The sequence below is a fragment of the Pieris rapae genome, chromosome 13, assembly GCF_905147795.1.
Source record: "Pieris rapae chromosome 13, ilPieRapa1.1, whole genome shotgun sequence".
In the NCBI taxonomy this organism is placed as follows: Eukaryota; Metazoa; Arthropoda; class Insecta; order Lepidoptera; family Pieridae; genus Pieris; species Pieris rapae.
Window position 1 is genome coordinate 6,499,309 of NC_059521.1, and position 19,674 is coordinate 6,518,982.

Genomic DNA, 19,674 nt, shown 5'->3' on the forward strand with positions numbered 1-19,674 from the left:
ATAGCACATGTGTATGCTCGTTGATAGCATAAATGGGTTACAGCGGAACTCTGAGAAAAACGATAAACAATTCAGAAAACTTTTAATTAGTAAATTTTTAATATATATTTGATATATGTACGGCCTCAGATTTTGCTATCTGTTTCGTGATCTTGTATTTTATCGATTCTTTCTGTCATCTCACGAGCGAGTGTAAAATGCGCTCATAGACAGAAAGTCTATTGGTGCAAAGACGGGCATTAATCGACCCTTAGTAAGAGTTGTCACATTGTGAAGCCGCTATGCCGACACTACTCTTAAGTATCCCGTATGTCATAAACGTGCTGGATTTGGAAATGGGATTCATAGTTCGCGCGCGTTGCTGGCAAGCAGTGAACGCTGAATGTTAAATGATTTTTAGATTTTAATTGTATATAAATCTTGTTGTAGCTCGATCATAAAATACAGTTAGGTACTTCTTTTCTTTCTGTTTAGAATAAACTAATAGTATTATGAGGATAGAAAATGGAAGAGAATTGTAACGCAGTGACACCCACAGAGAGGGAAACGAAAGAGGCAATTTAAGATTAGAAGAGATAGGTGGCCCAATGTGGATTCAAACCTCTAGAGAACTCTCTAATTAGAAAAAATAGAGGAGTGAATACATTTTTGCTTATAGATATTATAATATGATAGAGATTTACTTGATTACTTTCGGCATATTAAGCTTAGCCAGTTAAACAGCATTAAAGGTTTTATTTTTTATAAATTAGGACAGATACATTTTAGAAATAATGTTCTTATAAACACAAAACACACAATTACATAAAGCAATTATTAAGAACTTAATTTACTAATATTATTCATAATAATAATAATTTATTTATTGCAAGAATATGGTACAAAATGTTAAGGTGGTACAGTCGTAAACAGTTCGCATGTTCTGCCACACACAGTGGCGCGCAAATTTATCTTAATTTACATTTTACATTATTAGTCAAAGTCGATTCTTATATTATCTGAATCGTACATATCATACTTTATTTAATTTGTATCACTTACAATGTCTCAACCAAATAATTATTTATTGATGAAAATAGACGGAATTTTTAAAATTTTGAGATTGCTTGTGTTATTGATTCACTATGATATTAGAGAATGACATTGAAGGTCCCCCTAACAGTTGGGGGACAAATGCCTTTCTTGGGGGCCGTTGCTGTAGAAAGTAGCTTGCCAACAACTGGCGCTGGTGGTGTTGCGTATGGCGATGGAAATGGAAATGTCGCTATTCTAGTCGAAGACCTAGCTAGCTATGGAAGAGCCGAAGCCGCCTATGCTCCGTACTATTGAATTGAATAAATGTTTTAAGATATTTGTATCAAAAAACTTATATGTTTAAAATTGAACCAGAAAATTGAAGTTATAGTTCAATAGTTATTATTGTTGTATATTCATTTAAATCTGCCTCAGATGCCGTAATTTGACGTAGACATATAAATATAATTATAACTAGTCATCATAATTATTAAAAAACATTGGTCTTTTTTGTTATTTACAAAATTTTCGTTTGCATTTTTGGTGAGTTAATAATAGCGCAAAAAACGATCCAAGAATTGAATTATACGCCTTGTCATCAGTACCTACGTAGGCAATTTCATATTAACAACAATAAGTCAAATGCTTATTCAGAAAACAAAACAAAAATATATATATATATTCATAAATGTAAACAAATACACTTACGAACGTCAAACATATTGAACTAATTGTGAATTTATATTTACTGCCAGTTCTCAAATCAAATGCGTATAACGGAAGAGAAGAATAAACACCTTTAGTTTAAACAACTGATTTATTAAAGTAATACCTGGGTAACACTGAAAATGTTTAGAAAATGAAAAACGGCTATGTGGAAAGTTGCCAATGCTTTTATTGTGTTGCGAAGTTGTCTCCGTTTCTCGCTACACATAAACACAAACGACTAAGAAAAGTAGTGGGACCATTCTTCCTGAGGGGTCCCTTCTGTGGCAGTACAGTAGTGTACAGTGCGTTTTCCGGAGTACGCTGAAGTATTGACAAAAAACACATGCCAGGCTGTTAATAGTATGGGCAATACATCTAGTACCAAGCTTTCTAACGTGTAAATATTCATGTAATATTTTTTGAACTTGATTCAAACCATTGCCTAGGCTTGTCCGTATCTGCTGATAGGTCACTCTGTTATGCGTCGCACAGCACTAATGTTATCTTCAGTAGGCGCTGTTAAAGGACATCCCACACGCAAATCATCATTGAGATTTCTGCGTCCATGCTTAAACTCGTTAAACCAATTGTAAATAGTAGCACGAGATGGGGCTTCATTAAGAAATGCAGATCATAGCTTCGTTGTCGAATAAAATTATAAATTATAAATATATATAATTATAACAAATTTACTCGCGTTCGGTTAATTTTCACGTGTAACAAGATTTTTGGATTTGCCGCCAATTCACAAAAAACAAATGACAAATGAATGCTTTATACTACATAAGGTTAGGGTTAAGAGTTCATAAATTGAAATTCAACAAAAGATTTCATTGGCAATGTTTCTAATTGGCCAGTTCTAAATATTTTCAGTGATAAACCTAAAAAAAAATTATTTACAGTATATTAAGCTAAAGTTTTGTTGATACGCTTGTACTAATATTTTTTTTAATTCATTGTTATTTTACCGTAAACTTTTCAATATGGTAACTGATAATAATCTAATAGATTTTTATTACATAAATGTAGATAACTATGATGACACATTAACAACGGAATAAAACCATTTCGTAAATGATCTTATATAAAAGTAATCCTCACGGATTTTTAATCAATTTATCGCATTTAATGCACACAAAATGACATATCAAATCTTATTTTTAATTTTCGCGCCACTTTTAATGCAGGTAAGATAATTGTTCGTACTTTAATTGATGAAATATACTACAATAGATAGGATTTAATTTTAGTTGCCTCGAAATTAGATAGAGATAGGGTTCACAGATAAACATGTAAGTGAATCTTAGGTAATAACATTATTATTTTTATTAATACATATATTACTGTACAAACAGGTAGCCGATGCACAACATTTGGGTAATCAAAACAGCCTAGGTCTCCCTGGAAGACTATATCAAAATCAAATATACAACCCTGGTCTTCCTGCTAATCCCGCTTCCATAACGGCGGAAAAGGCAGCAATGAACATGGGTTATGGAAACTTTGCCAATGGCATAGCAATGGATCCAGCATTTGCTGGCTACAACCAGGAACTTGGTTCATTCAATGGAGGTGGCTTAATAGTCACAAGTTCATCGCCCATTGCTGCAAGTGGAGTGACAGTTCAGTCCGAGAATTTGGTGGTTGAAGGACCATTAGCAGTTACTGGGCAGTTGCCATTTTTGGGAGTAGTTGAACTGGAGGGGCCTTTGCCAGCGACGGGTCAAGGTGCGGTGGCTTATGGTGCTGGTAATGGCAATATAGGAATGATTGGCGAGAACTTGAATGGCGCTCCCGAGCCATCAATCAGTAATGTTGCTGCTGTAAATGCCCGAAATGCTGGTTTTGGCATACAAGGTGTGGGACGACGAGGCATTTATTAGAATGTTTTCATATTTACTTGATTAAATTATTATGTTATTACGTAAGACTTTTATTTCGCGTTGTTAAATCGCCATGGTTATACCAAAGTATTCAACCAACTTCTTAGAAGTTATAGATGCTTTCAAGGGGAAGATGATTACAATTTTATAAGCAACGTGCCTTTAAACAAGTAGTTTGGGTATTAGGACCATAACTTTGACAACAATTTAAAAAAAACTTAACTTATTAGTATGATACATGTTGATTGTGTGGACTTTTATAATTAATCGTTATTTAGCCATTAAATGATTTTTTAAGGAAATCCAATCAAATGTAGTTTGTTTCCTTATGAACACTTCAAACAGTTAAAAGTAGTTGATAGTAGAAAGGGATTTCACTCCCTTACGCGCTTTGCACATGCGGGTGGCGCCGGGAACCCCGTCACGCCCAAAGGCTTGTGTGTCTTGGTCGCGTCCCGCTGAAGGGTGACATGGTGGTTGTGTCGGGCCTGGAGCGGCCCCTGGGAATTGGTGGTGTGAACGGGGACTCTCCACAACACTAATAGTATTTCAATTACGTCAAGTATTAAATGAAGGCCCTTTCTTAAAACCAAAATGCATTCAAAATAAGTTAGAGTTACATGTCAAGTAGGTATACTGAATAGGTTATATGAATTGAAGAATGGAAAAACCAGTAAAAACGCAAACATAAAGTCACTGTTCTTTATTGAAACATCACGTCCTATACGGATTCTAGTACATGTAGGGAGATCTTCCACATCCGGAGCTTCCAGCAATAGATACCACACCACCAGCTGGGAGGTCACCGGCAAAGCGTACAGCACCAAGGATGGGCACTTGTCCTGCTACCATAGTGGTACCAGCCACTGGCATCTCTCCAGCTACAGCTACGTCACCGATACCTTCACCGCCGTATGGACCAATACCTGCTTCAAATGGGGCTGGGGCGAACGGTGAAGAGGCCAGGGCGGGGGCAAAAGGGGCCATACCCATCGCTGGGCCAGCTAGGCCCCATGCTGGGTTAGCGAGACCTGGTGCTGGAGCGATACCCATCGCTGGGTTAGCTAGACAAGGTGCAAGACCTGGTTCGGCGATCCACGCAAAAGCGTTCTGCAAAACACATATTCATAAGAAAATCGTAATAGAATTAACGTAGAGACTTTATTTTCGCATTATTGATTGAGATTATTTTGGAGGTTCCCCTGAACCTCTTTAATCGGATAAACAGCGGAAAAGGCTCATTCCTAGGTCTTAGGAAAATATTAGTCATGCACACTAGTTGTCCCAGGTTTAATTTTGAATAAATCTCTTACATAAATACCAAATATCACTCGTTTCTTAAATACCACAAGCAATCAAGTATTAGTAAGCACCTAATGTTTTAATAGACTGGCTCAAAGGTTCTTATTGCCCAAATCATACGAAGAATAATAATAAGATCAAATTTTAATTCTTTAATCTTATCTTACCTGGATCAAGCAAGCTTGAAGGCACAGGATGAATACACTGAATAGAGACATGTTTGACTGTCTGAATTGTTCAGAATATCGTCACCAGAAGTCGACTCCGCTTTTATACTAAATGACCTATATTGTATATAGTATTGCGTTATTTTACGTGACATATATAATTTTTTAAAGTGCGTAATGATTGTGATGAAACATTAAGCATTCGACTTAAGCACAATTTTTTATTCCTCAAAATGGGTTTAAGGATGGGATACTTACTTAATATTATAGTGACTTGTGATGAGTCTAAGAAAAATCTCATTTCTTTTGTAAAGGAGTAAGGATAGAAACAATAAACCACTATTCAGGTGCTGAGATGGATGTAATTATCATTTAGTCGATTTCAACAAGCCACTATCTCAAAATCAAACAATCACATTAATCAATATCGTCCATACACACGTAATAATACTATATCAACATTATGTGCTGTTATAGAGAGTTGTCGTTAGGGAAAAAATATTACTTTGTATGGAGTAGAAATCCAAGGAACCACGTGACTAATTTCGACGTTTTAGGGAATTTGACTCTCTAAATTGTGCGTATTTGACGAAGAAAAAAAATTCATTCAATTTTTTCATAGTTTTTTTATAAATAAGATCATAAACTACAATATTATATATACACATTATAACTACTGAGCAAGTTAGAGTGGAGCCATTTTTAATTAGTTACAATTTGAAGTTATAAGCATATTTCTACTATCTATCTATCTACTACTGTATCACTATCTACAACTATCATTTTCAACTTTTTTTAAATTAATGGTACGACAATCTTAATACATATAAACATTAAACATGGTAAAGATTAGTTTACATTTTAAATTTAAATACGTAAGTAATTTTAATGAATGTAATAAACTAATAAAAAACCAAACAAATATGATTTGTCATCTTGAAACACGCGTTACAGACTTTATTAAAGACATTATGGAAAAAATAAGAATTTTTTTGTATAACCTGTTGTGTTGGTTATTTGGTTGGATAACCTGCGTCCACGGTTTCATGTTGGATAATCTAAAATTTTGAACGTCGATATAGCTATCCACTAATGTCTACTTGTTTCATTATCTTCGATGATTTGATAGGCTTACATTATTATGTAAAATTTCTATTATTTCATGTCTATTGTTAGGCCTATTAACCAATAGCACATTGCATACATTTCTAAGAATTCTGCTTTCTTATTATACAATAATTAGATAATATACACTATAAAAACGGAGACCTACTTTTGAAAACATCAACAACAGCATTTAGTTGAAAACAGTATGCATTCCAAAATTGTTTTGTCTTTCTTCGCTTTGATGCTTGTTCAGGTAAAATTACAATAATTTATAAATTTTGGGCATCTTATCTGTTTACAGAAAATGCTGTGTTTATGAAACGTTTGTTAACAATTAGTAGACTTTTTTAAATCAAACTAAACTAATAAATAAGAGCAGTGTTGGCCTAGTGGCTTCAGCGGCGACTCTCATACCTGAGGTCGTAGGTTCGATCCCGCGCTGTGCACCAATGGAGTTTCTTTCTATGTGCGCATTTAACATTTGCTCGAACGGTGAAGGAAAAGATCGTGAGGAAACCGACATGTCTTAGACCCAAAAAGTCGACGGCGTGTGTCAGGCACTGGAAGATCACCTACTTGCCTATAAGATTTAAAAATGATCATGAAACAGATTCAGAAATCTGAAACCTAAAGGTTGTAGCGCCACTGATTTTTTTATAATAAATAATATTACTTAAACTTCGAGAATAACACTTATAATAGTAATAATATATTGTAAAAATTACAGGCAATCTCTGGACAGTGCATCAACAACCCAGGTTGGGGTCAACCAGCGTATGGACAAGCTTGGGGACCTATGGCTGCCCCATGGATGTCAGAATCATACAGCCCAGCAATGCTATCCGCATCTAACGGCTGTGCTCTTTCCGTATCCAGTTCTTCTCCCATTGCCCCAGTTGGTGTTTCAATGACCTCAGAAAACGCTATTGAAGGACCTTTAGCTGTTGCTGGTCAAATACCGTTCCTGGGAGCTGTCCAGGTTGATGGAGCCCTCCCAACTGCTGGTGCTGGTGCAATCTCCTACGGCTCTGGTAATGGCCAGGCTGCAATATTAGCTGAGGATATTTCTGGAGGTTTTGGAGGTTATGGAGCAGTTGCTCCAGGTTTCGCTGGCCCATTCAGAGGTCAATGTGGAGCGTACTATTAAAATCACAATAATTGTGACTTTACCTCGCAACTAGGTATAATAATTACTAAACCAAACAAGGTGGTGAATGACTGTGAGTCTTGTGAGACTCCAGCGCCTTACCACATTTAGTCAATTTTATTTGTTTGATTGTTTACCTCAATGCATTTGAAAAGTTCACCAATATATGTTTTGTGGGTAAACTTTAGTTACAAAATTCTCTAGTTTAACTCCCACGAAAACATGTGATTGTGTGAATTTAGAAAAATATAGTACAATTGTGTTTTGTTTTTAGTGTAATAAAAAAATTAAAAGTATGTTACTGTCTATTCATTGATATGATCAAATGGACTAGTTAAACCCAGCAGTTTGCCAAACAACAAAAAGCAATTTACCAACGGGAAAATGATATGTTAAATCAAATTAATAGTAAAGAACAATTAACATATGTATACGATCTTATGGACATAGCTATTTACCAGCTTTAAAATTTATATATACATTGTTATAATACTAAAATATTTTTTTTAAAGTAATGACATACTAAAATATTTCTGTTGTAATTTAAACTTTATAAAGAAACATTTGGTTCGTTAAGACCTGAAGAGCGTTTCGTAAGGGAAATATAAAATAAATCAGATTTCTTTACACACACACACTTCTTCTTCTTACAAACGCACTTTGCCTAGTCATTAAGGAAGGTTTCTAGTCAATTAGATTACCGAGAATTACTGACATTAAGTAATTAATAATTTGTATGTTTATGTATTCCAACCTTTGAATTTTTAGGATAGTCTAGCACAGTCAATTATCAAATGTAATAAAATTAAAAGATTTATTCCCCATTTTCTACATATAACCGTCTTTACGAAGATGTTAACGAAAAAAGAAACAAGTTAACATATTGTAGATTATAAAAAAAAATTTCATTTCAAATATGCGACTTGTAAATTCAGATATGAAATTATCCGTCTCCGGCAATGCTTTTTATATCAACTTATGTTCCATTATAATACTATATTGGTAAATGTCGATTATAAGCTACTTATAGAAAATATTTACAAAATGTGAAACCTTTTGTTCAAACCAAAATGTTTTTATAATTTTGTTTTCCTGATATCGTAGAAATGGACTTCTAAATAGTTGTGTAACTGTACTGAATTACAAATTTTATTATTATGATTTTCTAAGGTGGCTACGATTAAGATGATATAATAATAATAATAATAGCCTTTATTCAGATACATTTTACATTATATATTTTATATACATTTAAACAAATTTTCATTTTAATCTAGTTCTGGTGCATCTGTGTGCCCTTTTTTGGCAAAGGCCTCCTCCAAATCCCGCCATTCCTCTCTGCACTGTGCCATTCTCTGCCATGTACCACCTGCCGTTTCTTTAATGTGGTCAATCCACCTTCTCTGCTGTCTCCCTCTTTTGCGTTTGCTGTACCTTGGGCACCAGTTAAGCAGTTTTTTGCTCCACTACAGGTACAGAAAGTACCTCTTGCGATGTGTCCCATCCATTTCCACTTTAGCTTCTTGATCGTTATTGTAACATCTGTTACCTTTGTTATTTTCCTTAATACTGTATTCTTTATTTTGTCTCTTCTTGTTTTCCCTATCATACATCGTTCCATCGCTCTTTGACACACCTGTAGCTTTGTAAACTGCGCTTTAGTAGGCGCCCAAGTTTGTGATCCATATGTTAGTACAGGTAGTACACAAGTAAGATAATATACTAAGTATTAATTAGCTTCAGTAGTAAAATTAATAATCCTGCTCTTTAAATATATAAAACATTACGTTTTCATTAATTTCTAGAAGCGCAGTACGGGATGTGTGTTTTAATTTATTATTCTTTATTACTCAAGATGTCACATGGAACATGGTGTAATGGTTGCAGCTCCCAAACATTGGTTAAAAAAAACTTAGCGATTAAAAAGAGTGGCGGAGAGTTTATTGCCAGTTCTTCTCTTCCATTCTACGCCCTTGATTTGAGAACTGGCAGTAAATGTAAAATTAGATTCATTTAATATATGTTTCTTTTTTTGACGTTCATAAGTGTACATTATGTTACCTATATGAATAAATGATTTGTTGACTTTTGTGTAAAACAAATAAATAATATAAAAAATTAACGAAACATTGTATAAACATTTATTATCTACAACTTTTTAATAATACCCTTCATAATACCCGTGAGCTCCATAAGAATAGCCCGGGTAGCCATAACCAGCAAGATCTTCAGCCATTATTCCAACCTGGCCATTACCACTATTATATGTAACAGCTCCAGCACCATAGGTAGGAAGATTACCTTCAACCCCAATAGCTCCCAGGAACGGCATTTGTCCAGCTACTGCTAATGGACCCTCGAAGGCATTCTCTGACATCATAGTAACACCAACTGGGGCCACCGGTGATGAACTGGATACGGAAAAACCACATGCGTTTGATGCAGATAGACTTGCTGGGTTGTACGGACTTGATACATAATAGCTATTAGGTGTGTATGAAGAAGCAGGTGCGTATGACATGGGGGCGGGTGCGTATTGTACTGGGGCTGGTGCGTACGGCACTGGGTTTGGTGTAAAAGGTACTGGGGTTGGTGCGTACGGCACTGGGTTCGGTGTAAAAGGTACTGGGGTTGGTGCGTACGGCACTGGCGTAGGCCCATAAGGCATGGGGTAAGATGGACTCCAAGCTATGTTTTCAGCAAACGCATTACCGATATATTGTGCGGTGATGCTCTGAAATAAAATAATTATTTTCTTTTATGAATATAAATATGGTTTTCTTACAAAAATTCATAACCTACTTTTCAAAATAAATATTTTATGTGGAATCGTATTAATAAATCATGCTATACTGCTAAGTCCTTCTCGAACGACCTATCGCATTTTTTTTAAATAATCCTTTTATGATACCTACTGAATACAAAGTTATACATAAAATTGAATTACCTGCATAAAAAACGCATGAGCGCATAAAATAATGATTTTGAAGGACATCTTCTGTATTCAAAAGTATACTAGAACTATGACATTTTCTAGGCCTATTTTATATTATATTAAATAAAATTAGGAAACAATTCATAGAACACAGTGTAATTTACTGTAATACTAGATTCACGGAAATCATAATTATAACACACAGTGACACAATTATGACTCCACGCATGTAGTGGAGAAATTATTTTTTTCGTGTTTGCTTAAATCGCATGCAAACAAGACATCACACATGTTAAAATAAGGATAAACACATATGAAAATATGTTTGAACATGACTCGTGTAAAATGCGAAGAACTTAAGAAGTCTCTGCGATGACCTTAGCGATAGATCATTGTGATTCATAACAAACATCATAATAAACATTTATAAACAGAAAAAAAAAACGTTTATTTGCCAAAAAGTTAGCCATATAAAAGGGCATGCAAATGTCATATCATAGTCATATAATCAGAAAATTAAAAAACTTAATATAATAATGCCAAGACCTACGAAATATACCTAATTTAGGTCTTGGCCTTAGATTTCTGTATCTGTTAAATGTTTCATGATCACTTATTAATCTAATAGTACATGGAACAGGAACATGGAAGGGCATTTTATCTAGAAATCAGCTGCAATTAATTTTATTTGAGACGATGTCATGTAGTAGCAATAAATCTTATTGTTTTTGTCGAGAGTTTAAGGTGTAAATGTTTAAATGTTCATACGAGTTTTAAAAACTGCTCATGATACAATAAATTGTCGTGCAGGGACACAGAGCGTCAATTTTCAATAAAATCGTTAACAATTAGTTCTTTAAAAATACGATTGGTTTTCAAGAATTTTGGAATCCGCTGTTAGCATTGAACCTAAATATTGAGATGACTGAAAAGCTGTTAAGTAAATGAAATTAGTACAGTGCATGATGTAAAAAAAGAGATTAAGCACATCTCAGGTCCTCAGAGTAATCAGTAACAATTGTTTATTTAAGTAGGCCACCTCCTTCTAGTAGGTATTTAGGCTTTCTTCACTAATTCTTATAGTCAATTATGTAGTGATTAATCAATTTAGTCAAGTGTTTAAATGTTCAGATTAAAATATAATTTAAGGTATGCCCTTCTATTGACTTAATTTCAGCTAAATTAGTCTTTTGTTTTGTTTTGTTTGCGGCAACGCTACGCATCGCGGCGGGCGCCGCTATCTCTTAACATCAGGTGAGCCTCAAAGCCAGTATCCACTTTGATTTGTGATTAATAAATAAATAATACAGTGATTAGGAAAAAAACAAGTGTGGACTACGACTAAATAATGCAGGTGCATTAGTTGCTTTATAACGTGATTAGAAGCGAGTTCTATTTTTTCGCGAGAAAAGTGTAGTAGCCACGTCCTTTCTTATTGGAGCGTCCCTGTCAAAACATGTCATTTTATTGTTTAGCGTCGGATAACTTAACAGAGCCACTAAAAAAGGATTAGACTCTACTACTCACTAATCATCCTCAATTACTAATCACTTGCACTCGCACTAATCAAAGTAAATACATGCCTTCATTCCCCCCCTTCGTTTGCCCCCTATTACATTAATAATTACCTCTTTGGCTTAATTCATATCCATAGAGTAGCTATATTATTTCAAGACCCAGAAAAATAATCTCTGTAAAAAACATATCTATCAGAAAGACGCAAAAACGTGGGATATAAAAGAATAGCAGATTGATTGTTTAACAGATAATCATATGAAAACTCAAGGTAGACGAAACAAACAGTACTTAAATATGTATGTAATATGGATAAATACACAATTACTCTTGGCAATGTTGTTTTAAATATTCTAGTATGATTTGCTTTTTTTAAAGAGTGCCAAGAGATTTTTACGCCGGCTTTTTCTCTCGGCCTACACCCTCTGTCTTCTTGGCCGATGAGTCTATCTTGATGATCTTATGTACGTATTTTTTAAGGATCCGTAAATTAGGCAATTAGAATATTTATTTTTTATTACAAATCGTTATACCTACATTCAGACCAATGGCGCTAGAACCTTTTTTAGGTCAGGCCAGATTTCTGTATATTTCATGATCATTTGATAATGTTAAAAGGCAAGTAAGTGATGCACCTCATGTGCTTGACACACGTCGTCAACTATTTGGATTTAAAGCGAGCTGGAGTTCACAGTTCGAGCCATTTAGCCCTTTACAGAAAGTCTGTGAATGCACAGCCAGGGATCGAACCTACTTTTTTTTAAAACTGATGTGTCGTATGTATCGACAGCGATTAAATTCTTCCTCTTGAGATACAAATAAAAACAAAAATGATATTCATACTATTTTAATTTGAGCTAGTAATTAGTATAAGATTGGACCAGCAGCTCCACATCCACAGCTACCAGCAATGGAGACCACACCACCAGCTGGTAGGTCACCAGCGAAGCGTACAGCACCGAGTATGGGCACCTGTCCCGCTACCATGGTGGTACCAGCTACTGGCATCTCTCCGGCTACGGCTACATCACCGATACCAGAACCTCCATAAGCACCAGCGATGTTACCGAAGGGGGCTAAAGCGGGATTTGCCATAGCGGGGTTAGCTAGAGCTGGTCCTACCAAACCAGCCTGACTTAATGCAAGGCCTGGGTTTGCCATGCCCGGATATGCCCCGGGACCCAAAGGTGCGCCAATGCATTGACTGTAGACATTCTGAAAAATCATATGTATATTGAACTCTGCTGACTAGTGGCAATTCTTTTGGATCGATAAATACAATAAAAATTAATATACGTTTATTTTGGAACATAAATCATCAAGGTATCACTTATTCCACGTCATTACATTCGAATCTGTAGGCATACTCATTAAGAGATACAGATTAATATCACGATTATAACTTCAAATTGGTTGTATAATTTGGTTCTAAATTGATAAGATATAATTATAAAGAAAGAAAAGTTAGTGTTTTAATTGACCAACTGCGCTCTTACGATTTGTAAACAGTAAAATATAGTACGATATAAGATTGTGAAGGTTATATTTTATTTATATTGCGTAGGGGGTTTATATTTTGTTCCGCTTACCTGGATCAAGCAAGCTTGAACGCACACGACCAAGAAAGCAAAAGTCGACATTGTTCTTGAAATTACTACAATGAGAGCATACATAGAAACTATCACATTTTATATACTTGGATGTCACAATTTAATTGAGAAATTTAATACGTGATTTATTAAATTTATTGATACTTACCGATTGATAACAATTCCTTACGTCGCTAATATATTTATAAATATATGCCCACTGTAAAAATGCGCGGAGTTTATAAATAAGTAACATAATTTAAAACTTTATTTAGAAAAGCCTTCTAATCTAGCTAAAATATGAAATTTAGCACACGTTATTTTAAAACTGCGTTTTCATAATTACAGACTTAGCCAATATGTTTTGACATTACCTTAGACTTTAGAGTCTTATGTAACTCCCTTGGAAATATTATAATCCCTGAAAGATAGATAAAGTTGTTTTACTAATATTTTTATAGGAATCTGCACTTGTGCTAGGACTACCAAAACTTCAAGCCTTTGAACCCCGAATTTAACCACAAGAACGCTGAACTTAGTCTGCAAGAGGAATTAAAAGATTTGGTGTCTTAAATAAAGTTGACTCATAAATGTTAAAGGTCTTGGCTGCATTACTTTATGAAAGAAACCTTTATATTTTATTAAGTAGCCGATTAGCCTTCTGTGTCGGACAGTTATTGGTGATTTATGGGTTAGACGCATGCTGGTTACCGGCCTGCTCCGCTTTCTTCTATTTCCTTCTTCGTAGGAGCAATTAGTGTTAATTACCCCCATAGAAAGTGCAGCGCCGAGACTTAAAAGCACCATTGACGTTAAAGTCACAATGCCACTCTAGACGGTAATAGGCAAGTACATGATCAGCATTCCATTCGTTCCAGTCTGCAATGTTGATAAATTCGCCGAAAACGGAACTAGGAGTGTTAAGACCAATTTCACCAAGCATTGATCACGATTATCTATCAATGAAGCGTGAATTTTAAAGTTAAAGAGGACTACACAATCTTTATATTGATATAAATAAGATACAGCAAAGTTCAGAAAAATAATGCATGCATAATTTTTTTGTAGCTCGAAAATGCATTTGATTTTCAAGCATAGACATTGTGTGGGTTATATATGTTAAAAAGTAAATATTATTTACTGTTGGCGTAATCACCAAATAAGAACCCCACCCCCCCTTTCTCCCTATAGTGCTTACGTAATTCTCGAACCGTCCCGTGCGAAGTTAATGTAAATTTTTGTATCAAACATCTCGCCTAGAAAAGTGATAGCGCTGGTCAAGATAGAAGCGAGAACAAATCTTCATTCCTCTCATTTATAACGTTTTACGTACACTGCCTAATGTCTGATTAAATAGGTACTGTTTACTTTGAAACGACTTTGACATTCATTGTCAACTTCATGAAACGGCCTTGATTTAACGCCGGCCTCTCTAAATCGTCGCAATCAATTGGCTTTGGTTGGTTTAGCTGGTATTCCATACCCTGATATACTCTGCATAGCCGTGCACCCACTCCCAATAATGACAACAATTACGTAATAAAGTACTATTTAAGTTGCTAAAATTACCAAAAACTGCGCAGCTATGTACGTTCTTTTGGAGCATCATTATCGTAGCCCGCAACAAATTTGACTGTCGGCATCATGCTATAGTCGTAGGATTTTAATTTATTTTAAATTAAGATAGGTCCTAATATAAATAATATAAGGCATTATTCGGAGTGAGTGAGGGATACTTATCACATGCTATTTATATGCTTATACTCGCATGTCAAATTGAATCTAATGTTTTTGATATAATAAAGTCTTGACTCGAATCTTACACCATGTGCCTCGCGCAAATCAAACAAGAAATGCATGGTTACACTAGCGTGTTTAACGAAATTAATATTGATGCCAACAAAATTGCGTTAATCTGTGAACATTAAGGCACTACGTTCACTTAAACTTAATTTCAGGCACTATGAGTAATAATCAGTGCTTATATTTAAAATTTGTGAACATGAAGGTCACCAAAGATAACTTAGCTAAAATAACAAAGCAGGCACGTCACAACGATAAAGGTCCAAATCTTTTAGCTGTATATAAATACACAAAATATTTGTGTCGAAACATTCTCATCCTGATCAACGAGAAGAGACAATGGCATTTAAGGCAGTTATCGTTTGCATTACCGTCCTTTTGGTCCAGGTAATCTCAAAGATTTGGATTAAAACATTTAGAACTTAAGGGGACTACAGGGAAAAGATTATTTGTCTGTTTATCTGTCACAGTATATAAAAAACTTGCTGCTAAGCATTTATTGCAGCCTACACAAATAATTTAAGTAATAGCTACTTTTCATACCGCTGAATTTGGATAATTAAATATGAATTTTAATCGAATACTTCATTTTGCAGATGATATCTGGCCGATGCATTTCATGTGCATCAGGACCCCTCTCCCGCTCCCCAATCGCTGCTCCCTATGGAGCAGCCCCTTGGGGGGCTTCTGAAGCCCAGCTAGCCCCACGTTTCGGGATGGGCATAAACAATTTCGCTGCCTCCCGTGGTGGAGTTTTGGAAGTATATTCTTCCTCTCCAATTCCTGTTACCGGTGTTTCTGTTTACTCAGAAAACGCTATTGAAGGAAGACTGGCCGTGATTGGTGAACTGCCCTTCTTGGGAACCGTGTCAGTGGATGGAGCATTACCAACCTACGGCTCTGGAGCTGTTAATTATGATAGTGGAAATGGAAATGTTGCTATCACTCGAGAAGCGTGGTGATTTATTAGACGATTTTTTATTATATTGACTCGGCTCTGCTTTTTTGGTTTCATTTAATCCTATTTAAAGCCATGTACATGTATTGTAAATAGCAAATTTACAATATATACATATATTGTTAATAGCAAATTTAATTCATTGTTTTTAATTTTGTTAATTATATATTGAAATAACTCATTCGAAATACCTAAAACAAACGCTATTGAATTGATAAAATTATCTATTACAAATTTATTTCTAAATAAAGAAAAACGTTTCGTCATTACAGATTTTAAGATAAAAAATTGCTTATATTTGAATGAATGTAAACGATTCGTGTAGTATTTTCTTAATTTTACAATGTTACGATTATTAGTTATCTGTATTATTGCTTTCGCACAGGTAAAAATTACAATTGATATTTTTATATTTTGTAGATTTTTTTATTTTGTAAAACTTTCAAAAATTATATTTTAACACACCGCTCCTTTTTCAATATTTCTAACGCAAATCGACCAAAGTTCAATTTTTCTGTTTTACTTACGAAATTCTTAGCACTGAATTTTCTTCATTAAAACAAATTAATTCATAATTTTGTCTTCCTTATTTAATTTTCAATAGAATACAAGATCTGTCTTTTTTTAAATTCGGAGTTACTGGCGAGCAATATTATTTTATCATTTAATCCATAATTTTCCAGAATGCTGCTAGTCAAGCACTTAGGCCTGGCATGCCTAACCCGTTAGGCATGAACAGTCTTACAAACAACGCCCTACTTGCAAACAATATGGCGCTGGGGCAAGAAATTTCTGCTTCCGGTCTTTCGGCGCTTGGTAATGGCATAGCTGGAAACGCCATAGCTGCTAATGCTAATGCGATAAATGCTAATGCTGCAAATGCTAATTTAAATAACCTTTCCATTGGTGGGCTCCCAATCTCTGGTGTATCACCAATTGGTTACGGCGATGTTGCTGTTGTAGGCGAAATGCCCGTTGGTGGATCAACAGCGGTAGTGGGTAATGTACCGGTAATTGGTTTTGTGACATTTGAAGGCAACGTCCCAGCTGGGGGCACAGTCACTTTGGCAAGCAATTGCGGATGTAATGGAGCAGCTGTTTATTAGTATTAATTATTTTATACACGATTAAATTATATGATACTGATCTATTTGTTTCACTGACACTAACGGCAGAACCAAAAGACATTAATTTTCTGGGTTAAAATGACATCAATATTAATCAAGGTGATAATTATAGACAAACACGATTTTTTCGATTTCTTTGAAAATCCTTTATAATAGAAATCTGGCGCAGAATCTAAATAATAAATAATAAACATAATATAAAGTGACAAACACATTGCTTTTATTATAACTAAATACATGTACTTTTATTATTACTATCTACCGTCTGTAAGGTCTAAACTAACTGTTTCTTCCTCCTTATTCAATTCATATGTTTTAGCTTTAGTCTTTCATATTTTCTGAGCGTTGTAAATCTAAGGAATGATATTTTTTGGTAGTATTATGTCATAAACTTAAACATATTATATGTCCCAATAGTATTAGTTACACGTTTGTTGTAAAGTAGGTTTGGAAATTAATAACTAGAATTCAAGATAAAATAGAAAAACTTGACTGTCTAATGTGTGTGTTTGTCAATGTGCAACGGGTGGAACATGCACTCTGTCTTAACGGTGATGAAATTTAACGCCTAAGTTCTAGTCCAGTACCAACAGTATACCACTTGGGGTCAGGTTTTTAAACTTTAAAGTAAAAGTAAACTTAAGGCCAGGTCACACGGCATTGTAATGCACGTTTTTTTTATGTAGAATCAGCTGGGTTTCAATGTTATGTGGTATGGTCGATTTTTATTCGTGTAAAATCGAAAAGTGCGTGAAAACTATGCCTATTCCCAATATATGCCTGGAATATATTATATGTATATATATATGGAATGCATTTTTGCAGTACAAATGTCGTGTGAATTTTCTATGTACACTATAACCTAACCCTAATAGGCCTAACATATAACATAATATGCCGTATGACGTATAATTTATAACGTATGACATATAACGTGTATAGTTTAAAGTAAGTATAACGTATTAGGCCAGGTTCACACGGGATTGTCCTGCACGTTATTGGTTTTAGTTCTTTACGTCGCTGGGTGTTCATATGGTAATTTTTATTCGTGTAAAAACGGTAAGCCGCAATCATCACACATTTGTCACACTTTCCGCGCAGACTAGAAAGTGTGAATGAAATGACCAAGCTCCTCAGCCTGTCATTTACGAGGACATCATTTATCTTGATATCAAGCGCCTAAGGATTTTATATAGTAAATAGTATCATCACATGATCAACAGGAAATTGTATATTTTATTATGCAACAGTAAAAAGAAATCATGTAAAATAGTCAATAATTTAATTCTCTAATAGGTTGTATTTACAATAAATAATTTTATTAAATATTAAGCATTAACTGGTCTTCCACAGCTATAATTAACGGCCGCCGATCCGTCTGTGGGTAAATTACCATTTACAGCGACTGTCCCATATATTGGATACATTCCATTTACAGAAACTGTACCACCAACTTCTAAAGCATCAGCCATCAACTGTATTCCAAAAGGTGGACTGTTGGGAGATCCACTTGTAATAGTAAATGCATGTGGTCCATCACCAAGACTAAATGTTGCCATATTACCATTTAAATTAACCAAATTATTATTAGCCCAAAAACCTGCGTTTCCAAGGTTATTTAACGAATTCGCATTAGCATTTTCTACATTCGTGTTGACAATTGCATTGTTGTTGCTAGCCCACGATGGTTGAAATCTGGCCAGTTCTGCATTGCCATAGTTTAAATTTGCTCGCTCGGCGTTCGCGATTTGTCCGTTAGCAAATTTAGCATTCGCTAGTTCTGCGTTTGCAAGTTGGGCGTTTGCAAACTTTGCATTAGCAATTTCCGCGTTTGCAATTTGTAAGTTTGCAAATCTTGCATTTTCTAATTCGGCGTTAGTAACCTGTGCGTTTGCTATATTCGCATTGAGCAGATTATTAGTATTGTAATTAGCATACGCTAACGGTCTAGATATCGCCGCGCGATTATTTGCTAAGGGAGTAAAATTATTCAGATTCTGGGCTGGTTGTTGTATATTGTGTTGGATATTTCTTGGAACATACGAAAATACATGGGCTGTTGATGTCTGAAAATATACCATCACAATTAATATAAATTCTTTGATCAGTCAGATAAAAGACTATTTAATTTACTTACGTGTATCAATACTATACAAAAGGCACTGATTAAAATCATGATGTCCAATACTTTGAGGCAATTAACGAATTTTCAAAATCTTAAAGACTTTTATACGCGCCAGATAATGAGCTTATCTTTTGTTTTAAACGTGACTTAACTTAGGCAATTTTTGATTTCGATTAACATAATACAGATAACATTTATTATGAAATGGATTCCAGAAAAATTTGAACTATTGACTACTGACAGTGCCTCGTATTTTTGCGACTTCGAATACATGATTATTGTTTTCATATCAAA

General features: G+C 34.8%; 7 protein-coding genes across 7 annotated transcripts; 4 read left to right on the top strand and 3 right to left on the bottom strand.

The window, feature by feature from the left end:
• Positions 1–2,777: 2,777 nt before the first annotated feature.
• Positions 2,778–3,645, top strand: LOC110993586 (chorion class B protein PC10). Its single transcript, XM_022259913.2, has 2 exons — positions 2,778–2,909; positions 3,078–3,645. The coding sequence occupies exons 1-2, from the start codon at positions 2,862–2,864 to the stop codon at positions 3,603–3,605; spliced, it is 576 nt and encodes a 191-aa protein (XP_022115605.2). The 5' UTR covers positions 2,778–2,861; the 3' UTR covers positions 3,606–3,645.
• Positions 3,646–4,293: 648 nt separating this feature from the next.
• LOC110993603 lies at positions 4,294–13,456 on the bottom strand. Its single transcript, XM_045630860.1, has 6 exons — positions 13,368–13,456; positions 12,652–12,993; positions 9,497–10,062; positions 8,814–8,984; positions 5,075–5,153; positions 4,294–4,715 (listed from the first exon to the last, which is right to left on the bottom strand). Exons 1-6 carry the CDS (start codon positions 13,449–13,451, stop codon positions 4,338–4,340), a joined length of 1,620 nt encoding a protein of 539 aa, XP_045486816.1. The 5' UTR covers positions 13,452–13,456; the 3' UTR covers positions 4,294–4,337.
• LOC110993604 (chorion class B protein PC10) lies at positions 6,364–7,624 on the top strand. The gene is made up of 2 exons (XM_022259935.2): positions 6,364–6,434; positions 6,909–7,624. The coding sequence occupies exons 1-2, from the start codon at positions 6,387–6,389 to the stop codon at positions 7,326–7,328; spliced, it is 468 nt and encodes a 155-aa protein (XP_022115627.1). The 5' UTR covers positions 6,364–6,386; the 3' UTR covers positions 7,329–7,624.
• LOC110993534 (chorion class CB protein PC404-like) lies at positions 9,447–10,345 on the bottom strand. The gene is made up of 2 exons (XM_022259831.2): positions 10,276–10,345; positions 9,447–10,062 (listed from the first exon to the last, which is right to left on the bottom strand). Exons 1-2 carry the CDS (start codon positions 10,321–10,323, stop codon positions 9,487–9,489), a joined length of 624 nt encoding a protein of 207 aa, XP_022115523.2. The 5' UTR covers positions 10,324–10,345; the 3' UTR covers positions 9,447–9,486.
• Positions 13,457–15,411: 1,955 nt separating the features above from the next.
• Positions 15,412–16,171, top strand: LOC110993616 (chorion class CB protein M5H4-like). Its single transcript, XM_022259949.2, has 2 exons — positions 15,412–15,557; positions 15,767–16,171. Exons 1-2 carry the CDS (start codon positions 15,510–15,512, stop codon positions 16,130–16,132), a joined length of 414 nt encoding a protein of 137 aa, XP_022115641.2. The 5' UTR covers positions 15,412–15,509; the 3' UTR covers positions 16,133–16,171.
• A 270-nt stretch (positions 16,172–16,441) lies between these two features.
• On the top strand, positions 16,442–17,274 carry LOC110993617 (chorion class CA protein ERA.5-like). Its single transcript, XM_022259952.2, has 2 exons — positions 16,442–16,513; positions 16,812–17,274. The coding sequence occupies exons 1-2, from the start codon at positions 16,472–16,474 to the stop codon at positions 17,232–17,234; spliced, it is 465 nt and encodes a 154-aa protein (XP_022115644.2). The 5' UTR covers positions 16,442–16,471; the 3' UTR covers positions 17,235–17,274.
• Positions 17,275–18,520: 1,246 nt separating this feature from the next.
• On the bottom strand, positions 18,521–19,481 carry LOC110993533 (putative uncharacterized protein DDB_G0282133). Its single transcript, XM_022259830.2, has 2 exons — positions 19,393–19,481; positions 18,521–19,321 (listed from the first exon to the last, which is right to left on the bottom strand). Exons 1-2 carry the CDS (start codon positions 19,429–19,431, stop codon positions 18,584–18,586), a joined length of 777 nt encoding a protein of 258 aa, XP_022115522.2. The 5' UTR covers positions 19,432–19,481; the 3' UTR covers positions 18,521–18,583.
• Between the last annotated feature and the right edge of the window lie 193 nt (positions 19,482–19,674).

Coding starts and splice junctions, on each gene's coding strand:
- LOC110993533 (XM_022259830.2), bottom strand. CDS start 19,431: ATGATTTTAATCAGTGCCTTTTGTATAGTATTGATACAC. Junction 19,322..19,392: donor TTTGTATAGTATTGATACAC/GTAAGTAAATTA, acceptor GTATATTTTCAG/ACATCAACAGCCCATGTATT.
- LOC110993604 (XM_022259935.2), top strand. CDS start 6,387: ATGCATTCCAAAATTGTTTTGTCTTTCTTCGCTTTGATGCTTGTTCAG. Junction 6,435..6,908: donor TCGCTTTGATGCTTGTTCAG/GTAAAATTACAA, acceptor TAAAAATTACAG/GCAATCTCTGGACAGTGCAT.
- LOC110993617 (XM_022259952.2), top strand. CDS start 16,472: ATGTTACGATTATTAGTTATCTGTATTATTGCTTTCGCACAG. Junction 16,514..16,811: donor GTATTATTGCTTTCGCACAG/GTAAAAATTACA, acceptor ATAATTTTCCAG/AATGCTGCTAGTCAAGCACT.
- LOC110993603 (XM_045630860.1), bottom strand. CDS start 13,451: ATGTATGCTCTCATTGTAGTAATTTCAAGAACAATGTCGACTTTTGCT. Junction 8,985..9,496: donor GCTCACGGGTATTATGAAGG/GTATTATTAAAA, acceptor CGCCTACTAAAG/CGCAGTTTACAAAGCTACAG. Junction 4,716..5,074: donor TTCAAGCTTGCTTGATCCAG/GTAAGATAAGAT, acceptor TGTGTTTTGCAG/AACGCTTTTGCGTGGATCGC.
- LOC110993616 (XM_022259949.2), top strand. CDS start 15,510: ATGGCATTTAAGGCAGTTATCGTTTGCATTACCGTCCTTTTGGTCCAG. Junction 15,558..15,766: donor TTACCGTCCTTTTGGTCCAG/GTAATCTCAAAG, acceptor TTCATTTTGCAG/ATGATATCTGGCCGATGCAT.
- LOC110993534 (XM_022259831.2), bottom strand. CDS start 10,323: ATGTCCTTCAAAATCATTATTTTATGCGCTCATGCGTTTTTTATGCAG. Junction 10,063..10,275: donor CTCATGCGTTTTTTATGCAG/GTAATTCAATTT, acceptor ATTTTATTTCAG/AGCATCACCGCACAATATAT.
- LOC110993586 (XM_022259913.2), top strand. CDS start 2,862: ATGACATATCAAATCTTATTTTTAATTTTCGCGCCACTTTTAATGCAG. Junction 2,910..3,077: donor TCGCGCCACTTTTAATGCAG/GTAAGATAATTG, acceptor CTGTACAAACAG/GTAGCCGATGCACAACATTT.